Raw genomic sequence first — 19,786 nt, 5'->3', positions numbered from 1 at the left:
CCCTCCAGAGCTAGTCCCTGGCGCTCCTCCCCACCCAGTATGATCACTTGATGTCCCACTCTGTGCCCGTGCAACTCCATTTCCTCCAAGCACACAGGCTTACCAAACTTTTAGTATCAAGTAACTAATGATACTAACATTAAGAATTAATCCTTTGTTGTATTCTGGTGCATAGGGTATCCTAAATATAAAGCCATTTTTAATAATGAGGTCTCTGGAGTCTATTTCCAACTGAAATACATGTTTAGAACAAATATTGTACTATGAATATGCTAAGAATTATAGAAGATTGAATAAAAGACTTACATATAGTTTAAATGGAATAGAAAAATGGCTGTCTTTCAGTTGATCAATGATTCCCCCAAATGATCAGTTACATCTCACACTTTCACATGGAGAACAGTTGTGCATGTTTTGCACAATGAACAACTTGTTATATATGGGGAAGTCTATCAGAATAGTATACATCAAGAAAACAGTAAACATTAGTAAAATCAGGAAAAAAGACACCCCACACCAGTGCCAATTTCCACATACTATGCGCATTTTGGGTGCCAAGTCTCCAATGTACAAATGGCTATACTTAAAACTAAGTGCAAATTACAGTTTCATTTGATTTCTCATTTGCAAAACTGTAATCAGTAAGAAAGAACAGGTTAGCAAGTCCTTCACCACACAGGAAGAATGCTAAAATAAACAGAGATCATAAAAGCATTTTTAATGTGCATCCTCAGCTATTTCTGCACACCAAACCTCTAAAGAAAGTTATTAATTTCTCTTTATAGCACATGAACATCTTGCAAATAAGAATGTCTTTTTCCTAACGTGACCTTGATTTACCTCAAAGCATAGCTCCTGATGACTCCAAGTGCCAGAGGTGAGTTCACAAACTGAGTCACTGCACTAAGTGGTCACCTATGAGAAGTCTGGATTATGGGACTTGGCGAGGATCACCTTGGAAGTCTCTAATACTGCCAGGAAAAAGCGACGATGCAGTCCTCCTACCTTAACTATTACATTCTTCTCTCTCATCTCATGGCTCCGAGACTCACGAAAGCTGTAATCATCCTCCTTCTGAAAACCAGTTGTATGGGAGAATATTAGCTTTGTGCATTTTGTCAGCAAGTTGAAAGCCAATCATCATGTATAGAGGGGGAAAAAAATCCTGACGCTTACAGAACTTACAGAATAATCACTAGCAGTACTAGGCAGTCATTTTATGCTGACCAGCTGTTAGAGAGTTACCAGGAGAGATCTCATCCCAGGCAGAAACGCAGACAGCAAGCAGTCCCCCACAGCCTGACTGCAGCCTGCCCCAGCCAGCAGACACCCTGTCTCCCCCAGCTCCCCACCTCTCTTCCTGTCCCATGCGATTTAACTCCTCTGCCACCTCCATCCAGCTGCTCTTCCTGCATCTCGGTTTGCCTGCTCCTCCTGGATGGCAGGAAAGGAACACGTACACACACCAGAAAAGTGATACCCTGCTCCAGGATCCGACACAGGATATTACAGGGGTCTAAACCACTGAGGATGGACAAAGAGAGAATCTTGCTCAAGTCCCACAACACTGGGACAGCTCGATGCCGCTACAATTACTAGTAAGTTAAGCCACCTAATCAAAAAGATGCATGTTTAATTGTAGTCTTTCATCATGTATCATTCGATTCCCCATGGACAGTATTTCTAAATACGAAGACAGACATCCTACAATGTTGAGATCCCCACTCAATCACTGAACACTAAAGACTTTTAGTGAAATAGTCTAAATGGGATTTTTTTTTATACATTTCTTTTTAAATATACTGACAGGTTTCTCCCAAATTCACTCTCTGAGGTATCCAGACCAACTCTTTGCTAGGATTTTCCCTACAGATTGAAGTGGGATGAAACATTTCCATTTGGAAGAAACAAAGAAAAAAATCAAGAAATCTGAGTTAGGATTACAGACAATAAATCACAACTGTGATACACGAAAGTTACTTTTACTCATGAAAAAAATGAATGGGGAAAAAATGCACTTGCTGAATTCACATGGGACTTGAATTATTTTCCTCCTTAGCTATGACATCAGGTAAACATCTTACAATGGAAGATATCAGATTCATGTCCTACATGGGACTAGACAAACTGCATACATGCAGTATTGACTACCACGCAACAGAAGTACTTTAAAAAGACACTTGGAAAGTCAAACCCACTAAGCCATAAATTTGAGCACAGTACAGCAACCTGGCCAACCAGCAGAAACTGCTCAAGAGATCTAACCAGAAAAGTAGAGAAAAAAATAAATTTAAAAAAAGTGGACGGAGAAGTCCAGGAGAAAAAACTAGGACCGTTTACTTAACTGCCACTTGGATGGGAGCATCATAATTCTGCCTATATTCCAGAAGTATTACAATTTCCTGCAGCATGCAAGTTCAGAAGGAAACTAATAGCAAGAGTCCAAACATAAAAAGAGAAAGGAAGCTATGCTAAATGTACATATTTCCTTTTTCACGGAATAAGCTGTAATTTAACTTCAGTATGAAGCTTTAATTATCATAAGTATTTGCACTGTTACAGTAGTCAGTGTCATTCCATACAATATTTACAGGTTCAAGGAAATTTCAACAATTAGGTACTGCTCCACTGAATTTGGTTTTCAAGCAAAACAAGCATTTTTAGAATTTTACGAGTTTGCAGATAGTTTCAGATGAAACCATACCAAAACCCACCATCCTTTCCCCCAAAAGTTGAAGCAAAACTGATTTTCAAGGTAGTTTAAACTGGAGTTACAAGTAGGCATGATCCCAAGGTTTTTCCACTGTGGTCACTCTAGGACAGCTAAGACTGACCAGCTATCGTAATCCTGTACTTTTTCCAGTTTAAGAAAAAAGCTATGAGCAATTTCTTGTTTGTTTGGGTTTGCAACATGTAGTATCAACACAATTAACATATCTGTTGTACAATTCAAGACATGATATATGCAAATAGCTTCTCTAAATCTTAACCCCCCCAAAAATATCATTTCTAAAGTATAAGTGGTCAAAGCAACACTATGCTAAATGAACAGTATATAGTATGGGAAAATTTCCTACTGCCATGAGATGTGTTCTGTAGATTGCATAGGGACAGCTGCTCTTTTTTAAATAAAGCCCATTTTCTTTCTGGTCTCATTAGTGCAGCCCTACCTGCCCAGCTGCATTAGTCACTTCCTGCACGAGCACTTGATCACCTACATGGAATCAAAACACCTCTTATTACATCCAACACGGTATACAGGTTTAACTGAAACATTAAAGCTGTAATTGAGCAAACCTGTCCCCTGTGCCATCACACATAAGGGTGTCACCTGCAAAACACTCTGGATAGGAACTCTATTGCTTGAGAGAAAGATTAACTCCTTCTCCCAGCATCCTGCCACCTCCAACCAAATTATGCTCAAAGAGAAAGAGAGGAAGAAAAAAAAGGAGGAAGAGCTGACAAATGAAATATTAATCTCAAGGTTACTCCACTCTCTTCTCATTTCTAGAGCTTTAGAGACAGGTAAGAAAAGGGAGAACAAAATTAATTCTGCTACTTGGCAGGGAGAGGGTGGGTGTCTTCAAAAAACTTTTTGTAATGAGCTTTTATGATTTTTATACATTGGCTTGTCCAGAAGACAGACAAATCCCAGGTTCTCCAAGCTGCAAGTAACAACGCTTCCCATGACCTTGCAGTAAGGGGGGGGGGGGAAGAAAAAAAAAATAAAAGTCACCACCTATAATTTTACTGATGTGAACACAGCTCAACTCCCCATCCAGAGGTGTACAGGGATAGCATGGAATGGTGAAAAGCTTCTTAAGCCAGCTGTGACTGATGTGTCGTGAAGGTTCAGCCTTGGCTTAAGCATCTTATTTTAACGCTACAGCACGACACCACCAGTACAAAGCGTGGCCAGCTCTTGGACAAATCTGCTAAGTGGATCATACTTGCTCAAAAGCAGCTGGACAGACAAAGGGATGTGACATCTGATTACAAAGATACTCCTGCAAGGAGATCTTTCTCTCCTGGTCAATTATAACATTGGCAGGAAGAAAAATAAGAAGAGTCCATGGCTGAATAACAATTCCTTCCCCCCAAATCACACAACAACAGATATCTGATTTCTTCCAATATAAAACTTTCATTTTAAAGACACTGATGAATAATCTATAATGTGACCAGGTTAGTCTTAAGTTGTGTAAACCTCCACCTTTTCAGAACATGACTGCAAATACCATAAGCAAAAGGATCTCTGTGGAAAGGAAATACCATTTTAAAAAGCTCCTGATCATGGAAAGGAAGCTCATCCAGGAAAAGGAAGAAGAAAGAGAGCAAAAGTTGAAAGCTGGTGACAACAGAGTGCAGTCTCCAGGATCTTTACAGCACTCATTAGATAAGCATATACCTTTTGAAGAAGCTCAACTTCCTACCATAAATAAAGATTTTATAACCCACTCAAAATACACATTAGCCAGCCAATTACTTCATTTCATCTGCCTTTTCCTACTCCTTGGGCAGTAATTGTGCATTTTTCAAGCATCTCAATAGGCCAGTACCCAAGATATAAAATTATTTGATATATTCCAGATATCGTTCTCATCAGTTTTTCCACCACAGCTTACAAGTATGAAGTAATCCGTTAAAAAAAATCATAAGCCTATGTCTTTCAGAAATGTTTTTAATGTTTCAATGCTTGTTTGTGTCAGCATATATCAGTCTTCGTGTTTATATAAGATATGTTCAAATCTAAAAGTAGGTTTGTTGTGATCAGATTAGCGCCTGATACTGATTTCAGAGCCAAAAAAATTGAATCAATTAGTACTTCCATGAAATTTATCTTCCCAGACTTCACTGGTGAACTCAGAGACCCTACATGAAACTAAAGCCCTGCAGGAGACCAATCTAGTCTGGTATGAACCTAATTTAACAAGAATTGAATAAAAATATCCTTTAATGCTACACAGTCTTCAAAGATGCCAATGCATGCAGGCCATTAAAGACACGTGTGCATGGCTACTCAGCCTCTACCTCTGTTCAAGATTTGTTGATTCTCCCTGTCAATCTAACTTCTGCATATAGCAGCTATAAAGAGCACAACAGCTTCAACAAGTTCATTTAGGCAGCTTGCAGGTGTATTTTTGGATGACTACAGAAACTCAATGTTTATTGTATCTCAGCAGCAAAGCCCTCTCTATGTACACCAGGCCAGGCACAGAGCCAGCATGGATTTCACCAGAACCCCCAATAAGTCACCTTGCAACCACCTCGAGCTACCACAAGACTACCTGCCAGCCAACATTAAGTACTTTAAAGATGCTAAAATCCTTCCACAAAACATCAGATACTGATACAAAAAAAAAAAAACCAACACAACTGTAAGGGGAAAAAAAAGCCCTTAGAATTGGACTTAGAACATCAAGAGAGAAATCTAGAATGAAGATGCTGCAGCCTCTCAAGGGAAGCATACAGCTGAACTAAAGAATAACAGAAAGATAAGGAAGTTCAACAACAAGCAGCTACCACCTTCCAGTAATTCACAACAATTTACCCAGCTGGCAACTGCAGTTTCACCCAAAAAAAAAAAAATCAAAACAAATCCCACACCCAAACCACCCAATTTCAGAGATTGTTTTTCAATGTTACATAGCTTTTCTGTACAGAACAGCTGTTCTGTTCATTGTTTTCATGTAAAAGCAATCTGGGGAAACTAAAACAAACAATCACTGGGCTTTGCTGATTGTGCTTTCTCTTGTAAGTTTCTTTATACAACAGCCTGTGTGAATTCCCTTGGAGAGTTATTTCACAAAGGCATCCTCCATAGCCTAGGTTAAGTCAGGTAACAGCAATGCAGTCCCTTCTTTGCCAATGGAGGGAGGGGACAGATCAGCCAGATCAGTCCAACCGAAAACAGAGTCTTGAAAACACAGTTTTGAAATTTATTTAGAAACCATTTCTCCTAAAATCAGTGTGAAATATTTGACTTCAGATTCCTTACAGACTGAAAAACACTGGACATAAAGCATGGTTCGAATGGGCATTAGAAAAGCCTTTGCTGTGTTCAATGGTTAAAAAAAGAAGTAGTAATGTCAGACAATAAAACTCTTCCGTAATTTCCTCACTGGACTCGAGCTTCCCTCCCTTCTTTCCCAAATATGCCAGCTCACACTGACTTCTAGCCTCACTTAATTCATTGCAATTTCTATAGTTTATGTTGTGCCCAAACTTCTTTAGAAGTGCCTACCCAAAGTTGCATTTAGAGAGGGCAGTCATTTCTCCTTTTCATTATGCTAAAACAAGCAGTTCTGCAACTGCACAACAGCACTTTTCTCCTTGCACTCCTTCTTGGTTCCTGCCGTTTTTCTTAAACACTGGTGCCCAAGATTCCAAATAAGCCCTCCCCACATACCTCATTGCTCTCCTCTCTCTACTACATCCTCAAATCCTCATTATTAGCCTCTTGCATCATCTGTCGTCATTAATCAAGATTCACTGCCTCCTACTAACATTCCAGTCAGATGGGCTTCTACTCAAAAAATTAAGATCATCACATAACAAAATCAGCAAATGAGTTTCTTAAGCCAAGATCTCAAGATGATGCATGCCAGTTCATGACAGTGCTGCACCTAGTACTGTTTTGCATTTTTAAATAACATGATGTTTAATACCAGTCTTCAGGCATTTTGTTTCTTTGCAAACAAAAAAAATCAACCCAACAACCAAATCCACACAAAACCCCCCAAAACCTATCATTTTGAGCTCTGCATCTTTTCATTTGTTATTAAAACAGGTAACTATCAACAAGAAGCTTCTCTTGAAAGCTCCTTGGTGCAGGCAAAATTTATTGAGAAAATGATAGAAGTCGGTATTGCTTGGCTGCAGCAGACTAAAACTGTTGAAATAAGCAAGACCAAGAGGTGCCCCATTTGCAAGAATATTCACATGAAAAACTTCACTTATAAAATTGCCTTAGGAGTTATCTGTTCTGTTACAAAACACTTGGGGATGCTTTAAAATTCCAGCTCTAACAAGACCACAGGAAGCAGAGACTGGATTGGTGGGTACCAGCCATGGCTGGACTGAGAATCTCAGTGCCGTGAGCAACTCAGAGAAACGCTCTGGACCATGCCACTGTGACTGTCCAAGATCTGTGTGTGCAGATGCACCTTCAGGGGCTGGACAAGCTGTGACTTCCATCTGGGTTGTGAAAGAGGAAATGATGCAGCAACAAAACAAAATTGCAGGTTTGATTTCATCAAGGTCCAACGCAAACCCCCACATCCAGTCCTCTTGGACATGCTTTATTCTCCCTTCCCTCGCACTGCCTTTTCAATTGTTTTGTTCTCACAGGCTGCCACAGTTTCCAAAATAAATGGCCCTCCTTGGTCACGGATGCTTTATTCAGTATCATGTGGAAATAAACATTTGCACACTGTGCGTGAGACAATTAGGAACTGGATAAGACCAAAAAAAAGAGTAGGAATGGTTGTACAAAGTTAATGTTAACCTGCAGGTGGATCAGATGATGCAGAAACAGTAAACACCAAGTTGAAGGAAAGGTGAGTAGTGCTGCTAGCTAAAATGACTGTAAACCTTCAGCTTAAGACAAGAAGTCTGCTTTACTTGATATAGAAAGAAAAAGAATGGGATCTAGAACTCATTTTAGATCCTTCATTTACTAGAAGCAGTGGCTTGGCTTTGTCTGGCTATGCCTCCATTTGCATTGGCTTAGGTGAGGTCTTCATGAAATGTCACACTGTGGGATACTTCAGGCAAGATTTGCCAAGTTACTCTCATGAAAAGAATAGCAAATCAAGCCTTCGCATGAAACACATACTGAGGCAAAAGAACTCAGTAACGCCCATCAGCAGTAGTCACAACTAACTACAAAGAAGGTTTAAATCCCAGAGACTGGGAGGCTGCTAGCAATTTAAAATAAAATTACAACTCCAGATAATGCCTTGAAAGAATGGGCACCTTCAGAAGTTTGAACGCTGCTCTCAGTGTTACTGAGAAATACAACAAAACCAAGTCTGAATCTACTTTCCATTATAAAAATGGGTGAAAAATTCTGAGATTACCTCATTTCCACTGTCAATATATAAGGAAAATGGGGACCATAGATATGTGCATACTTTGAGATACTCAGATTTTAATAATGTACGTCACTTCAGCCTTGAGGCTTAGATAGCCATATATACATCAATACCCATAAGTATCTAACAACAATAACATTTAGACAGAACTTCAGTGTTTTACAACTGATTTTCTAGCTTAGCCTGAGTAAGATTAGTTCACCACAATGAAATACATTACTGCCACCATAATTCTCCGTGGAGTCCTAACATCCACATTTTGTAGCCGATATGCAACATTTGGCATCAAATACCGTATGGGGCATGTTCGCTCTTTTGTGGATCTGTCCATTCCAAAAAACTTTAAAGTTGCACATTCTTTCCCCCTTTTAAGCTGCATGCTAATACCATAAAGTTAACTAAGCAGAGTTTCCAAGCTATTGCACAACTGAGCTGCGCATGCACTTGAAAAAGCACTGAGCAGTTTACACATTTGCTTCCGTAAGGCCTTTAAAGGAGTAATTCTAAGCAGACAAATTATACCTGGCACTGCACAGGTGCGCTGGAATGGAAAGGCACAAGGCGTCCTCTCCCCAAAGTGCACTCACACAGCAAGCAATATCAAAACAGCTGAAAGAGCTAAGAAGCCCTTCTTCACCGTTTCTTTGCCCTATACAGCAGCGATGGTACCGCTAATAACAATGTACTTTTTGCCTTTTCAGGAAAGTAGCACTTCTCACAGCACCTCCGTAATCGTGTCACAGATGGCATGCTGCAACTGCCTACTCCACCCTTCTCTACTGCCTATAGGGTATAAAAGTCTTCCAGCAGTCCAGTAAAACACATCTGTTATTTTCCTAGAAGTCCTGTACTAAAGTTACGTACTTTAAACTCAGTTTAAAATATAGGGGGGGGTGGGGAGGAGGGAGGGGAACATTTGTTGTTTGCTTTTTGAAGTCAAATTTATTGACTTGCCCACCCCTATCCAGTAAGAAATCAGAGAGATATAGTCCCATTTCAATTTCTCGCCACCATTTACCAGAATAACTGGCCAGTATGCAGCTGCAGGTTTAAACAGAGGCCAAACACGCACCTTATATGTGAAGGCCACCAGTCTTCACGATTCCCTTTTGTTTTATGAAAGCTTATCCTGAGCAAGCCCACCTTCTGGGGCAAACTGATTCTTACAACACCACCAAGCCCATCCCATGCTGGCAACCTTCTTCTCGCTCTTCTTCCTTCCTCGTATTGTGTGAGCAGCCCCACAGAGTCACATCACAGCTGAAACAGTTTGGATAGGACTTCCCTTTCCTACAAGCTACAGGGACAGAGTCATTCAGATCCCCATCCTACACCCCTGAGCTGATACACCACCATTCCTACGAGATCAGGGAGCCAAACCAAGGAAGTTAGAGGTTTTGGCCTTTGCTGCCGTTCGTACCACGTCAGGGGTAGGAAACAATACACAATGGCATCAGCATGACTAGGCTTGAGAAAGTTAAACTTTGCCCCTTATATTTTCCACTACAATATCCAATTTAGTTTGTACTGTTCTTAAAAACACCACTGGAGAAAGAAAATAAAAGTATCTTTATCCTTTCACGGTTATTTCAATGGGATATTCCTCATAAGAGATACCATTTTATAACTGCACTCACTAGCAAGCTTGTAAGGAAAAGGAAGTGGGATACAGTTAGAAATTTCTTTATCTTTTCATGAAATTGTTATTTAGGAAGTCCATGGCCTTTCTCACAGTTAAGTGAATGAACAGGAGCAACCATATATCCCAGCAAGCTTGTCAATATACACTGTTCTTAAACAGGCGCAGTGAGATAGCTACTAAGGTAAGTGTGGACTCTGAGCCCTTTCAGTTTCAAAACTGGGTTCAACTACTGCTATGCACCTGAACTTCCACACTGAAATCCAAAAATCTTATTCTCTAGGAATAAAGTCTTGAATTTGTTTTTCATCCTAATATTTTTCCTATTTCACTTGCATTAAGCAACTGTTCTCACAAGGCTTATTTACCTATACAATAAATGTATGTGTGCTATAGCAGAAAAACATACGTTTAAGAACTGGCTGTCCAACACAAATAGTGTTATTTTTATATTCACGTTAACTTCTACGTAAAATGCTTTGCCTTAGGAAAAATGCTTAGATAGCCATATATACATCAATACCCATAAGTATCTAACAACAATAACATTTAGACAGAACTTCAGTGTTTTACAACTGATTTTCTAGCTTAGCCTGAGTAAGATTAGTTCACCACAATGAAATACATTACTGCCACCATAATTCTCCGTGGAGTCCTAACATCCACATTTTGTAGCCGATATGCAACATTTGGCATCAAATACCGTATGGGGCATGTTCGCTCTTTTGTGGATCTGTCCATTCCAAAAAACTTTAAAGTTGCACATTCTTTCCCCCTTTTAAGCTGCATGCTAATACCATAAAGTTAACTAAGCAGAGTTTCCAAGCTATTGCACAACTGAGCTGCGCATGCACTTGAAAAAGCACTGAGCAGTTTACACATTTGCTTCCGTAAGGCCTTTAAAGGAGTAATTCTAAGCAGACAAATTATACCTGGCACTGCACAGGTGCGCTGGAATGGAAAGGCACAAGGCGTCCTCTCCCCAAAGTGCACTCACACAGCAAGCAATATCAAAACAGCTGAAAGAGCTAAGAAGCCCTTCTTCACCGTTTCTTTGCCCTATACAGCAGCGATGGTACCGCTAATAACAATGTACTTTTTGCCTTTTCAGGAAAGCAGCACTTCTCACAGCACCTCCGTAATCGTGTCACAGATGGCATGCTGCAACTGCCTACTCCACCCTTCTCTACTGCCTATAGGGTATAAAAGTCTTCCAGCAGTCCAGTAAAACACATCTGTTATTTTCCTAGAAGTCCTGTACTAAAGTTACGTACTTTAAACTCAGTTTAAAATATAGGGGGGGGTGGGGAGGAGGGAGGGGAACATTTGTTGTTTGCTTTTTGAAGTCAAATTTATTGACTTGCCCACCCCTATCCAGTAAGAAATCAGAGAGATATAGTCCCATTTCAATTTCTCGCCACCATTTACCAGAATAACTGGCCAGTATGCAGCTGCAGGTTTAAACAGAGGCCAAACACGCACCTTATATGTGAAGGCCACCAGTCTTCACGATTCCCTTTTGTTTTATGAAAGCTTATCCTGAGCAAGCCCACCTTCTGGGGCAAACTGATTCTTACAACACCACCAAGCCCATCCCATGCTGGCAACCTTCTTCTCGCTCTTCTTCCTTCCTCGTATTGTGTGAGCAGCCCCACAGAGTCACATCACAGCTGAAACAGTTTGGATAGGACTTCCCTTTCCTACAAGCTAAAGGGACAGAGTCATTCAGATCCCCATCCTACACCCCTGAGCTGATACACCACCATTCCTACGAGATCAGGGAGCCAAACCAAGGAAGTTAGAGGTTTTGGCCTTTGCTGCCGTTCGTACCACGTCAGGGGTAGGAAACAATACACAATGGCATCAGCATGACTAGGCTTGAGAAAGTTAAACTTTGCCCCTTATATTTTCCACTACAATATCCAATTTAGTTTGTACTGTTCTTAAAAACACCACTGGAGAAAGAAAATAAAAGTATCTTTATCCTTTCACGGTTATTTCAATGGGATATTCCTCATAAGAGATACCATTTTATAACTGCACTCACTAGCAAGCTTGTAAGGAAAAGGAAGTGGGATACAGTTAGAAATTTCTTTATCTTTTCATGAAATTGTTATTTAGGAAGTCCATGGCCTTTCTCACAGTTAAGTGAATGAACAGGAGCAACCATATATCCCAGCAAGCTTGTCAATGAAAATATACACTGTTCTTAAACGGGCGCAGTGAGATAGCTACCAAGGTAAGTGTGGACTCTGAGCCCTTTCAGTTTCAAAACTGGGTTCAACTACTGCTATGCACCTGAACTTCCACACTGAAATCCAAAAATCTTATTCTCTAGGAATAAAGTCTTGAATTTGTTTTTCATCCTAATATTTTTCCTATTTCACTTGCATTAAGCAACTGTTCTCACAAGGCTTATTTACCTATACAATAAATGTATGTGTGCTATAGCAGAAAAACATACGTTTAAGAACTGGCTGTCCAACACAAATAGTGTTATTTTTATATTCACGTTAACTTCTACATAAAATGCTTTGCCTTAGGAAAAATTTTTCAAGTGCTTAAAAATGGACTCAAAAATTAAATAAACTTTTCATCACTCAATAAGTTCGTCACCTTTTCTATATTAGAGAGTTGCACTTGGCTAACAAGATCCTATAGACAAGGACTTTTTAAAAAATTTTTCAAGTGCTTAAAAATGGACTCAAAAATTAAATAAACTTTTCATCACTCAATAAGTTCGTCACCTTTTCTATATTAGAGAGTTGCACTTGGCTAACAAGATCCTATAGACAAGGACTTTTTAAAAAAGAATATAATTCATAAGGAAATTAAAAAAAGAGCAAGAGAAATATAAGTGCAAGTACCTGACGTATACTGAAAGACAGATAAACCAGCATAACTGGGTAAGTAATGCCCTTCTTCACCAGTTTAAATTCTTTTGAAGAAATTGCATCCCTTATAACTCTTAATCATTTTGACAATGCACTTACATCCTGGCCATGCAAGATACGTACTCTCCTCAAGCCTGGCTGCTTCAGACAGCAGGAAGCAAGATATTTGTACAAGAAGAAGAGAGGAATGAAGGGCCAAGAGGCCCCAGAGCAGTTGGAAGAACAGTTGTTCTGGGTGGAGAAACAGAGGAATGGGGCAGAGGTGAGCTGAAGGCCTTCCCAGCCCCCATTTAACTCCTTCATTTCTCTTTGTTCGGGCAATTAAAACCCAGCAGTTGAGTTTTCAACTCATTTCACTTTAAAAATCTCTGGACTGAGTCCATACCTGTGCCTGGTAGCTCCTGGGAACAGCTGGTGGGAGTGGTGGGAGGGAAGGCCTCTGGCAGAGGATCTCCTCATGGCTCGGCCTGTCTGGTCCCCCGGTGCCAACCCCACCGACAGAGCAGCGAGGTGCCACACACCCTGCGCCGAGGCAGCTGACACGCAGGGCTTCTGCTTCACAGAAATTCTGCATTTTCAAAATTAGATTTCAACCCAAACTAAACCAAAACCGTTTCTCCTTCATCTCGCACTGCAGTTTCACATTCACAGGAAGTCTGTGCCCTTCAAAATCAACTGTACTAACACCACCAACAAATGTATGGCACCACTGTAGGACTTGCTATTTACCCTCACCCCTTGCTACCAACACCAACAATTTCACGATACCATTTACCCTCACCCCAGGAATTCAAGCTTTCCCCAATTAGCAAAACCTTTCCTGCAACTGTTCAAAGGTGATGCCATCTTTTCTGTTCCCAACATCTCTGATCCTACAGATCACAGTTTTAATGGAAATCTTCTTGGCTGTAAGAACAGCCAATCTTTTTCCCCTTCTCCACATAACAGTATGGCTAAGAAAAGATGGCCCCATATTCCAGCTCTAGGTCTGGTGAAGACTTATCCAAATAAGAGGAAGTCATAGCTGTCCATGTAGAGTAGGCTTGTGGCTACTTCTACACAGGGAACAAACATACCACACAGAATGGTGATATGTTGGCAGTGTATCTAGGCCTCACACACCATGACAACTAGGCAGTATTATCATTCAAGAACATCACTCAAAACCAGTTTTCTTTAAAAAGAATTTAAAAGAATTTCCATCAATCTTTGATTTTGTAAAACTTTGTTCCAAATGTAAGTTTTGGCCCAAACTGGATCTACCAACAAGCATTCAAGAGGGACTGAAAACCAGCAATACACCTAGTCAACTTTAAAGATTAATGCTTACAATCTTAAAGGTGGTTGAATGTCATCCTGAGCTGTGACAGCAACCCTTGGGCAGCTGGCTACGCAGCAGCATTTCAGCACTAGCACTGCATACAACACGTCAGGAGAACAGGACAGACTTTCTGAAAACGACAGTGAAGTAGTTCAGGTCCTCCTGCAGCTTACAGGCTGCTCACAGCTGATGGACCAGGTCTATCTGCCACTTCCTCATCCTCCTTCTGCTCAGAAACATAGCCACCTTAAGTGTCTGGTTTGGTTTACAAAGCTTGAAATCTAGCAGGTAATATATTCTCTTCTCCTCTGCACCTCTCTTCATCCTTTGCAAACTTCTGTGTTCTTGACACAACATCTGGAGGGTGGTGGCTAACCCTGCTGTTACCTCCTGGTAGCCAGTCTTCAGCTGTCCTAGCAACTCGTTAGCTAGCGTTAGAGCATGTTTTTGGATTAATAACCCTTGCAAACACAAAGCTTCTCCCCCACTGAATGACACTGGCCCTTCTGAGTTCTGGTTTGACTCGGGGCACAAGCAACTCATTAACCATCAGATGATTCAGCACTTGGTGCCTGCATTTCTGCTGGCTGGTTTTCATCAGCAACCAGACTACGGCTTTGAAGGTGTATCATTTACATGATACAATCAGACACCTGAAGAGGCACACAGGTGTCAAGTCCCTCCAGCTCTAAGCTGGTACTAGTTTTAGGCAATATAGCCTGCTCCTAAATTCTCCTCTTCGCTATGTGGCTTTATAATCACATTCCCCACAAAAATCCTGCCTGTAACAAGTCAGCTGCTTTTTTCCCCCCAGGTCTTTCAGAAAGAGGTCACACACATAGAGTGGTCAAAAACAAGATCTCTGGAGAAAGAAAGACTGGTAACATGTCCTGGGCAGAGGGAAGACAATCTCCACATTTCATGCTCAGGAGACAAGAGCAGGATTTTAGTCCCACCAAAACCATCCATGCACAATAAGCTGTTGGATGCAGCCCCTCCCCACTCCCAACAATCCCTTCTGATTTACTCACGGCCACTAATCGCATTAGAGTTCCTATAATTAAAGCACCATAATATCTGATCGAGAATATAGTATGCTGTTTAAATAAACTCACCCAAAGTCTAATATAAGAATGACAGCTCCAAGAGAATTACAAGATTTACAAAATAAAGCATCACTAATGAGCATAGGATCAAAACTGGATTATCAAGTTTCCTAATTTGCATGTAGAAAAAGCAGGCATTCAAATCACCAAGGTTTCTATCAAACTTTTACAGCCACTTTATAGGAGAAGTGAAACAACTATAGATACATTTATATAGAGAGAGCTTCAAATATTTATTAGAGAACATATTGAACTTTATAGATGCTAGGAAACAGCAAATGTTATTTTGGTCTAGTCAATACTTGCTAAACAGTGAGGAGCGAGACTGTTGTTCTGCATAGCACTTGTCAGGTTTACATACAAACCTTAGCCTCTTTACCAGTCCAGGAAAAGTTAAACATAAAAACCTGGTTAAACTTTAGGTCTTCTCCCTCTCTTGTTAAGCCAAAATTCTTCCCCGTACCTCAAATTGTTTATTTTTAAAGAAAATGTCCAAACAAGAACCCCCAACACACAAATGGACAAAAAGCAAAGCCAGGCACAAATAGTCCCTCTGACTCAGATGTACAAGCAGCCAGGAGAGGTTAGGAAGTGAATCATTCATTTAACAAACCTATGTGTGCACACAGCTTCTGGAAGAACCCACATTTGGTGCCATGTTAAATACAGAGGAAGATGGGAAGTGAAGGAGATGTGAACTGCATTTTATATCTGTGAGACCGAATGACCTGGTTCTTTCCCTCCAGCCCCCCGTTCGTATGCTGGATGCACAAGTGTAGAAGCCTAGAAGCTCCTAGAAAAAACAGTGCTTCCACCCTTCTGACTCTGACCTCACCCAGCACATGCCTGAGAGCCCATGAAGATGGCCTCTGTGAGCACCATGGTCCTGGAAAAGCACTGACATTTCAAACATTCACACTCTCCAGCCTCATCTGTTTTACGTTCATGATTAAGCATTAACAACAAAGAACAGCTTTGGGCTACATTGATTCCTGAAGTCAGGGCTTGCTGAGACCTGACCAGACTCTGTGGGACCCACACCAGGTCCTGAAGTGCAAGAGCTGCAACCTCTTTCATGCTAACCCATCACCCATACCTCCCCCTCCTTCAATTTCTCTGGGTCCAAGAGAATAAAGCCATAGAAATATTTTTGTGAATGGTAGATAAACTGGTTGTAGTCAGGCTCTGATAAGCCCTGAAGGTCTGCGAGTATTAGACCAGGAGAAAGAACAGCTAAATTAAGGCAGAGGTAAAGTTACACAATTTACCCAAAGTCAGGCTCCAGATCAGCCTGGGTGCTCCAGGCTAGCCTGCTAAGCTTCTGCACCAGCCATTAAATCTTTGAAAGGGATTATGCAGCAAGGTGCCAGTGATAAGAGAGACTGGGTTTGACCTCTAAGGACCTTCCGATGCGACATTCCTAAATCAATTACCCTCATTTTCCAGCATGCTGGTAACACTCCAAGCAAACTCTGCAGTTGGAGTATTTTCATCTGGACAATCTTCTTTTCAACAATGCCTAAAACTTTGGTTGATTTTCTGATCCACAAAGAGCTCATAGGCAGAAGTTTTGATGCTGTTAAATTTGCATAGAAGAAGGCAGAGTGCTTTAAGAGGGTTTTTTACTTTGCTACTCCATTAAGCATTTCAGAAATCATGATGAAACCATATCAAGAATCCATCTCTCTTCAGTGGGAAAACACACAGACATTAAAGGAAACATGAATTATTTTAAGCGTTATACTACTGCCAACATACTCCACACCTTCAGCATAAAAGACCACTCCTCGAGAGACTTAGAGTCAGACAGTGTCCTCCCAAACAAAGGGCACAAATTGCTACTTCTCTGACACAGAAAGCAGGTCTAAACAACGCATGTTGATGCTTTGGGTTTTGGTTTTTGGCTGTTTTTGTTCATTTTCTATTTCTGGTACATTCCTAAATGAAGCTGACTTTATCCAAACTGAAAATCACTTAAAGTTCTCAAACAGAAACAGCTTTTCAACGTTTACTCCTTTTGGTAAATTTTCTTTGGTACAGAAAGTGCTAAGTCTCAAAGATGAAAGGTGACTTTATTCCTATCCTATACTGCCTTTCCACTCATTCTTCCCAGAAACTCCCGTAATATAACTGACATGGAGAAACCTTCTCTCTCTCCTCAGGATGAGTCACAGGGTCCTTTCCACGGCCCAAAGGAAAGATATATCACTTCTTGTTCTTCTCAAAGAAATATCACTTTCTTGTTCTTTTCAAAAAAAGAAGATAGGCGAAGAAGACTTTGGACTGTTATTTGAGGATATTTTGTTTCCTTTTTCCCCAAACAAATTTATCAAGCAACTAAACTTCTGTCTGGTCGTAACAGCTTCTATAACAATGTGCCCGCAGAAGCTATCTCCCTCCTCAAGATCAGCATCCCTGCTGCAGACAATTTATCAAGCAACTAAACTTCTGTCTGGTCATAACAGCTTCTGTAACAAAGCTTCTGCGGGCACAATCTCCCTCCTCAAGACTTCTACCCCTCTGCATCTGTATCCCTGCCCCATCTTTTATGCACAGGAGTAAGTACCCATATGGCTATTTGCCAAGCAGACCTTTTAGTTGCTGCTGGGATAAGCTTTGCAGAGCGCTCAGCAATAGTAGCAGGTTCCTTGAAGAGGGCATCCCTGCATATGCACCCAACAGCTGGTCAATGGTAAACCCACTTCATTGGGCATGTACCTGGTTCCCAGGCCAGCCAGCTGTTTCAGCCACCAAGCTGCTGGAGCATCCCCCAAGAGGCCATCCTAAACCAGGCAGAAGAGTTCTTCATTATGGCTTTAGCTACTGGATCACACAGCTTACATTAGATCACTGCAAGCTGCAGGCATCTGTGAAAACTAGAGAAGACTATCCTGACATCACACCACTTCAAAATTTCCAGCTTCAAAGACAATATTCTGACACACGACTTCAGTGGCAAACATAAAGGTGGTACAAGTGTGCACTGGTACTACACTCTAAAAGCTTACTGGGAGTTTTCAGTTCACCACTTAACTACAAACCAAACCATTCTGGGCTCTCTGCACTAAGTCTCAAGAAGGCATAGTAAGTGTTCCTGACTTTCAGTGTTACAGGAAACATACAAAACACACTTCCACTTCTCCCATCCATCAGTTAACACATTAAGCCCTTCCCTGTTATCTAAACATAAGAAGGGTGGTCCATAAAAATGCTAGTGAGTTTACTATAAGCCAGAACAAACGCTACCAGCACTAGTAAATGCCATGTAGGCTACCAATGCCTGGAGAGGAGCACATGCTTCACTTCAGCCAGCACGTGCAATTTCCAAGCAATGAAATGTTCCCTGGTCAGAAGAGCCCAACAACTATTTATAGTGCACAGGGGTAGCTGTAGCCGTCCATCCTGCCTTACACTTGCAGCCCGGCGGGAGCACAGCTCCCAGCCCCAACAGGTGTAAAGATTCATTCTACCACCAGCACATCTCCACTGAACACGTCCCAAAAGTTGAATAAAAACATAAAGGTGGTAAGCAAAGGGTTTATTTGGTTTTGTTTTTCCCACATACCCATACTTTTCCCAATGCTCTTTGGGTTTAGGGCATGCCTACACTAGCAGCAGAAACAATGCGCAAGTGTTTTGTGATGCTAAACCAGCTACTAAAAACACTAGGGAAGACAGAGCTTTGCTTTCAAGCTGCTGATTTCGATTTGAAACAGCAGTTCTGACTGACAAAGCAGTGATGAAGCTATAAGCAGCCTCTACCTGAGCAGCTGCCTACCCAGGATGAGCAGCTATCTGACCAGGATGGAAGTCTCCTTGTGTTTAGCTTTCTTTCCCCCCAAAAAAGTTGTTTACTGATGTAACTGGGATTCTTCACAAATAGTCTAACAGTGTCCCCCCCCCAACTACTTTAACCTTACATAACTGGTGTAATACCAAACGGGAGACTACCAAGGGAACTCTGAACACCCGCCGACACAGACGGCGGCAGAGGCACAGAGAGGTGCAAGGGGCTGCAGGATGGGGGCCGAAACCCCCAGCCCCTCATTAGCAGTGGTCGCTCATGCTCCCAAGAACGATGCTCTGTTCCTCATCATTCTCTGCACTCCTCTTTAAAACAAGCTGGTGCTAGCAAGAGTTTGAGAATCCAAGGAGAAAATCCTTTAAAAGATGGGCAAGAGCCTGAAAACACAGAAGTCCTTTAAAAGATGGGCAAGAGCCTGAAAACAGAAACGAACGCACCACCAGGCTGCGTAACAAGGCGCAGACAAACATTTCGGGAACAAATGGTCATTAAATCAGCCGCTCACAGGCAGACGGCTGCCAAACGCGTTCCGTAAGGGATGGGAGACGTTTCCTACTCCACCCCACCGGAGCTCAACCCGCCGGGCCGGACCCGGCGCGATGCTCGGGCCCCGCGACCTCTGGGGGCGGTCGGGACGGAGCTGCCGCTGCAACCGCTCGGTACCGAACCCCGGTCCCCCCAGCGCAGCAAAGCGGCGCCCGCCGGGCCGTACCTGGGAGCTGAGGTACCGCTTGAGGCACTCCTCGCACACCGCCTTCTTGCAGCAGGACAGGGGCTTGATGGGCTTCTCCTCCAGGCACACCCGGCAGCTCAGCACCAGCAGCGGCCCGAACTCCCCCGCGATCAGCCCGGAGAAGGGCTCGGGCAGCAGGTACAAGTCCACCACCTCGATGCTGCCGCCCGCCGACAGCGGGTCGCCGCCCGC

The 19,786-nt window shown here is 41.9% G+C and overlaps 1 protein-coding gene across 1 annotated transcript in view; it reads right to left on the bottom strand.

The window, feature by feature from the left end:
- The window catches only part of RNF217 (ring finger protein 217), a gene marked incomplete at its 5' end in the record, with an annotated part of 66,582 nt that extends 46,796 nt beyond the window's left edge, over positions 1–19,786 (bottom strand). Inside the window, one exon of the mRNA XM_014966319.1 lies at positions 19,574–19,786. Within this exon, the coding sequence (XP_014821805.1) occupies positions 19,574–19,786 (213 nt within the window). The remainder of the gene's footprint in view (positions 1–19,573) is intronic.

Source organism: Calidris pugnax, unplaced genomic scaffold (assembly GCF_001431845.1).
Source record: "Calidris pugnax isolate Ruff unplaced genomic scaffold, ASM143184v1 scaffold31, whole genome shotgun sequence".
Taxonomy (NCBI): Eukaryota; Metazoa; Chordata; class Aves; order Charadriiformes; family Scolopacidae; genus Calidris; species Calidris pugnax.
This window is presented reverse-complemented; position numbering and strand designations above follow the sequence as displayed.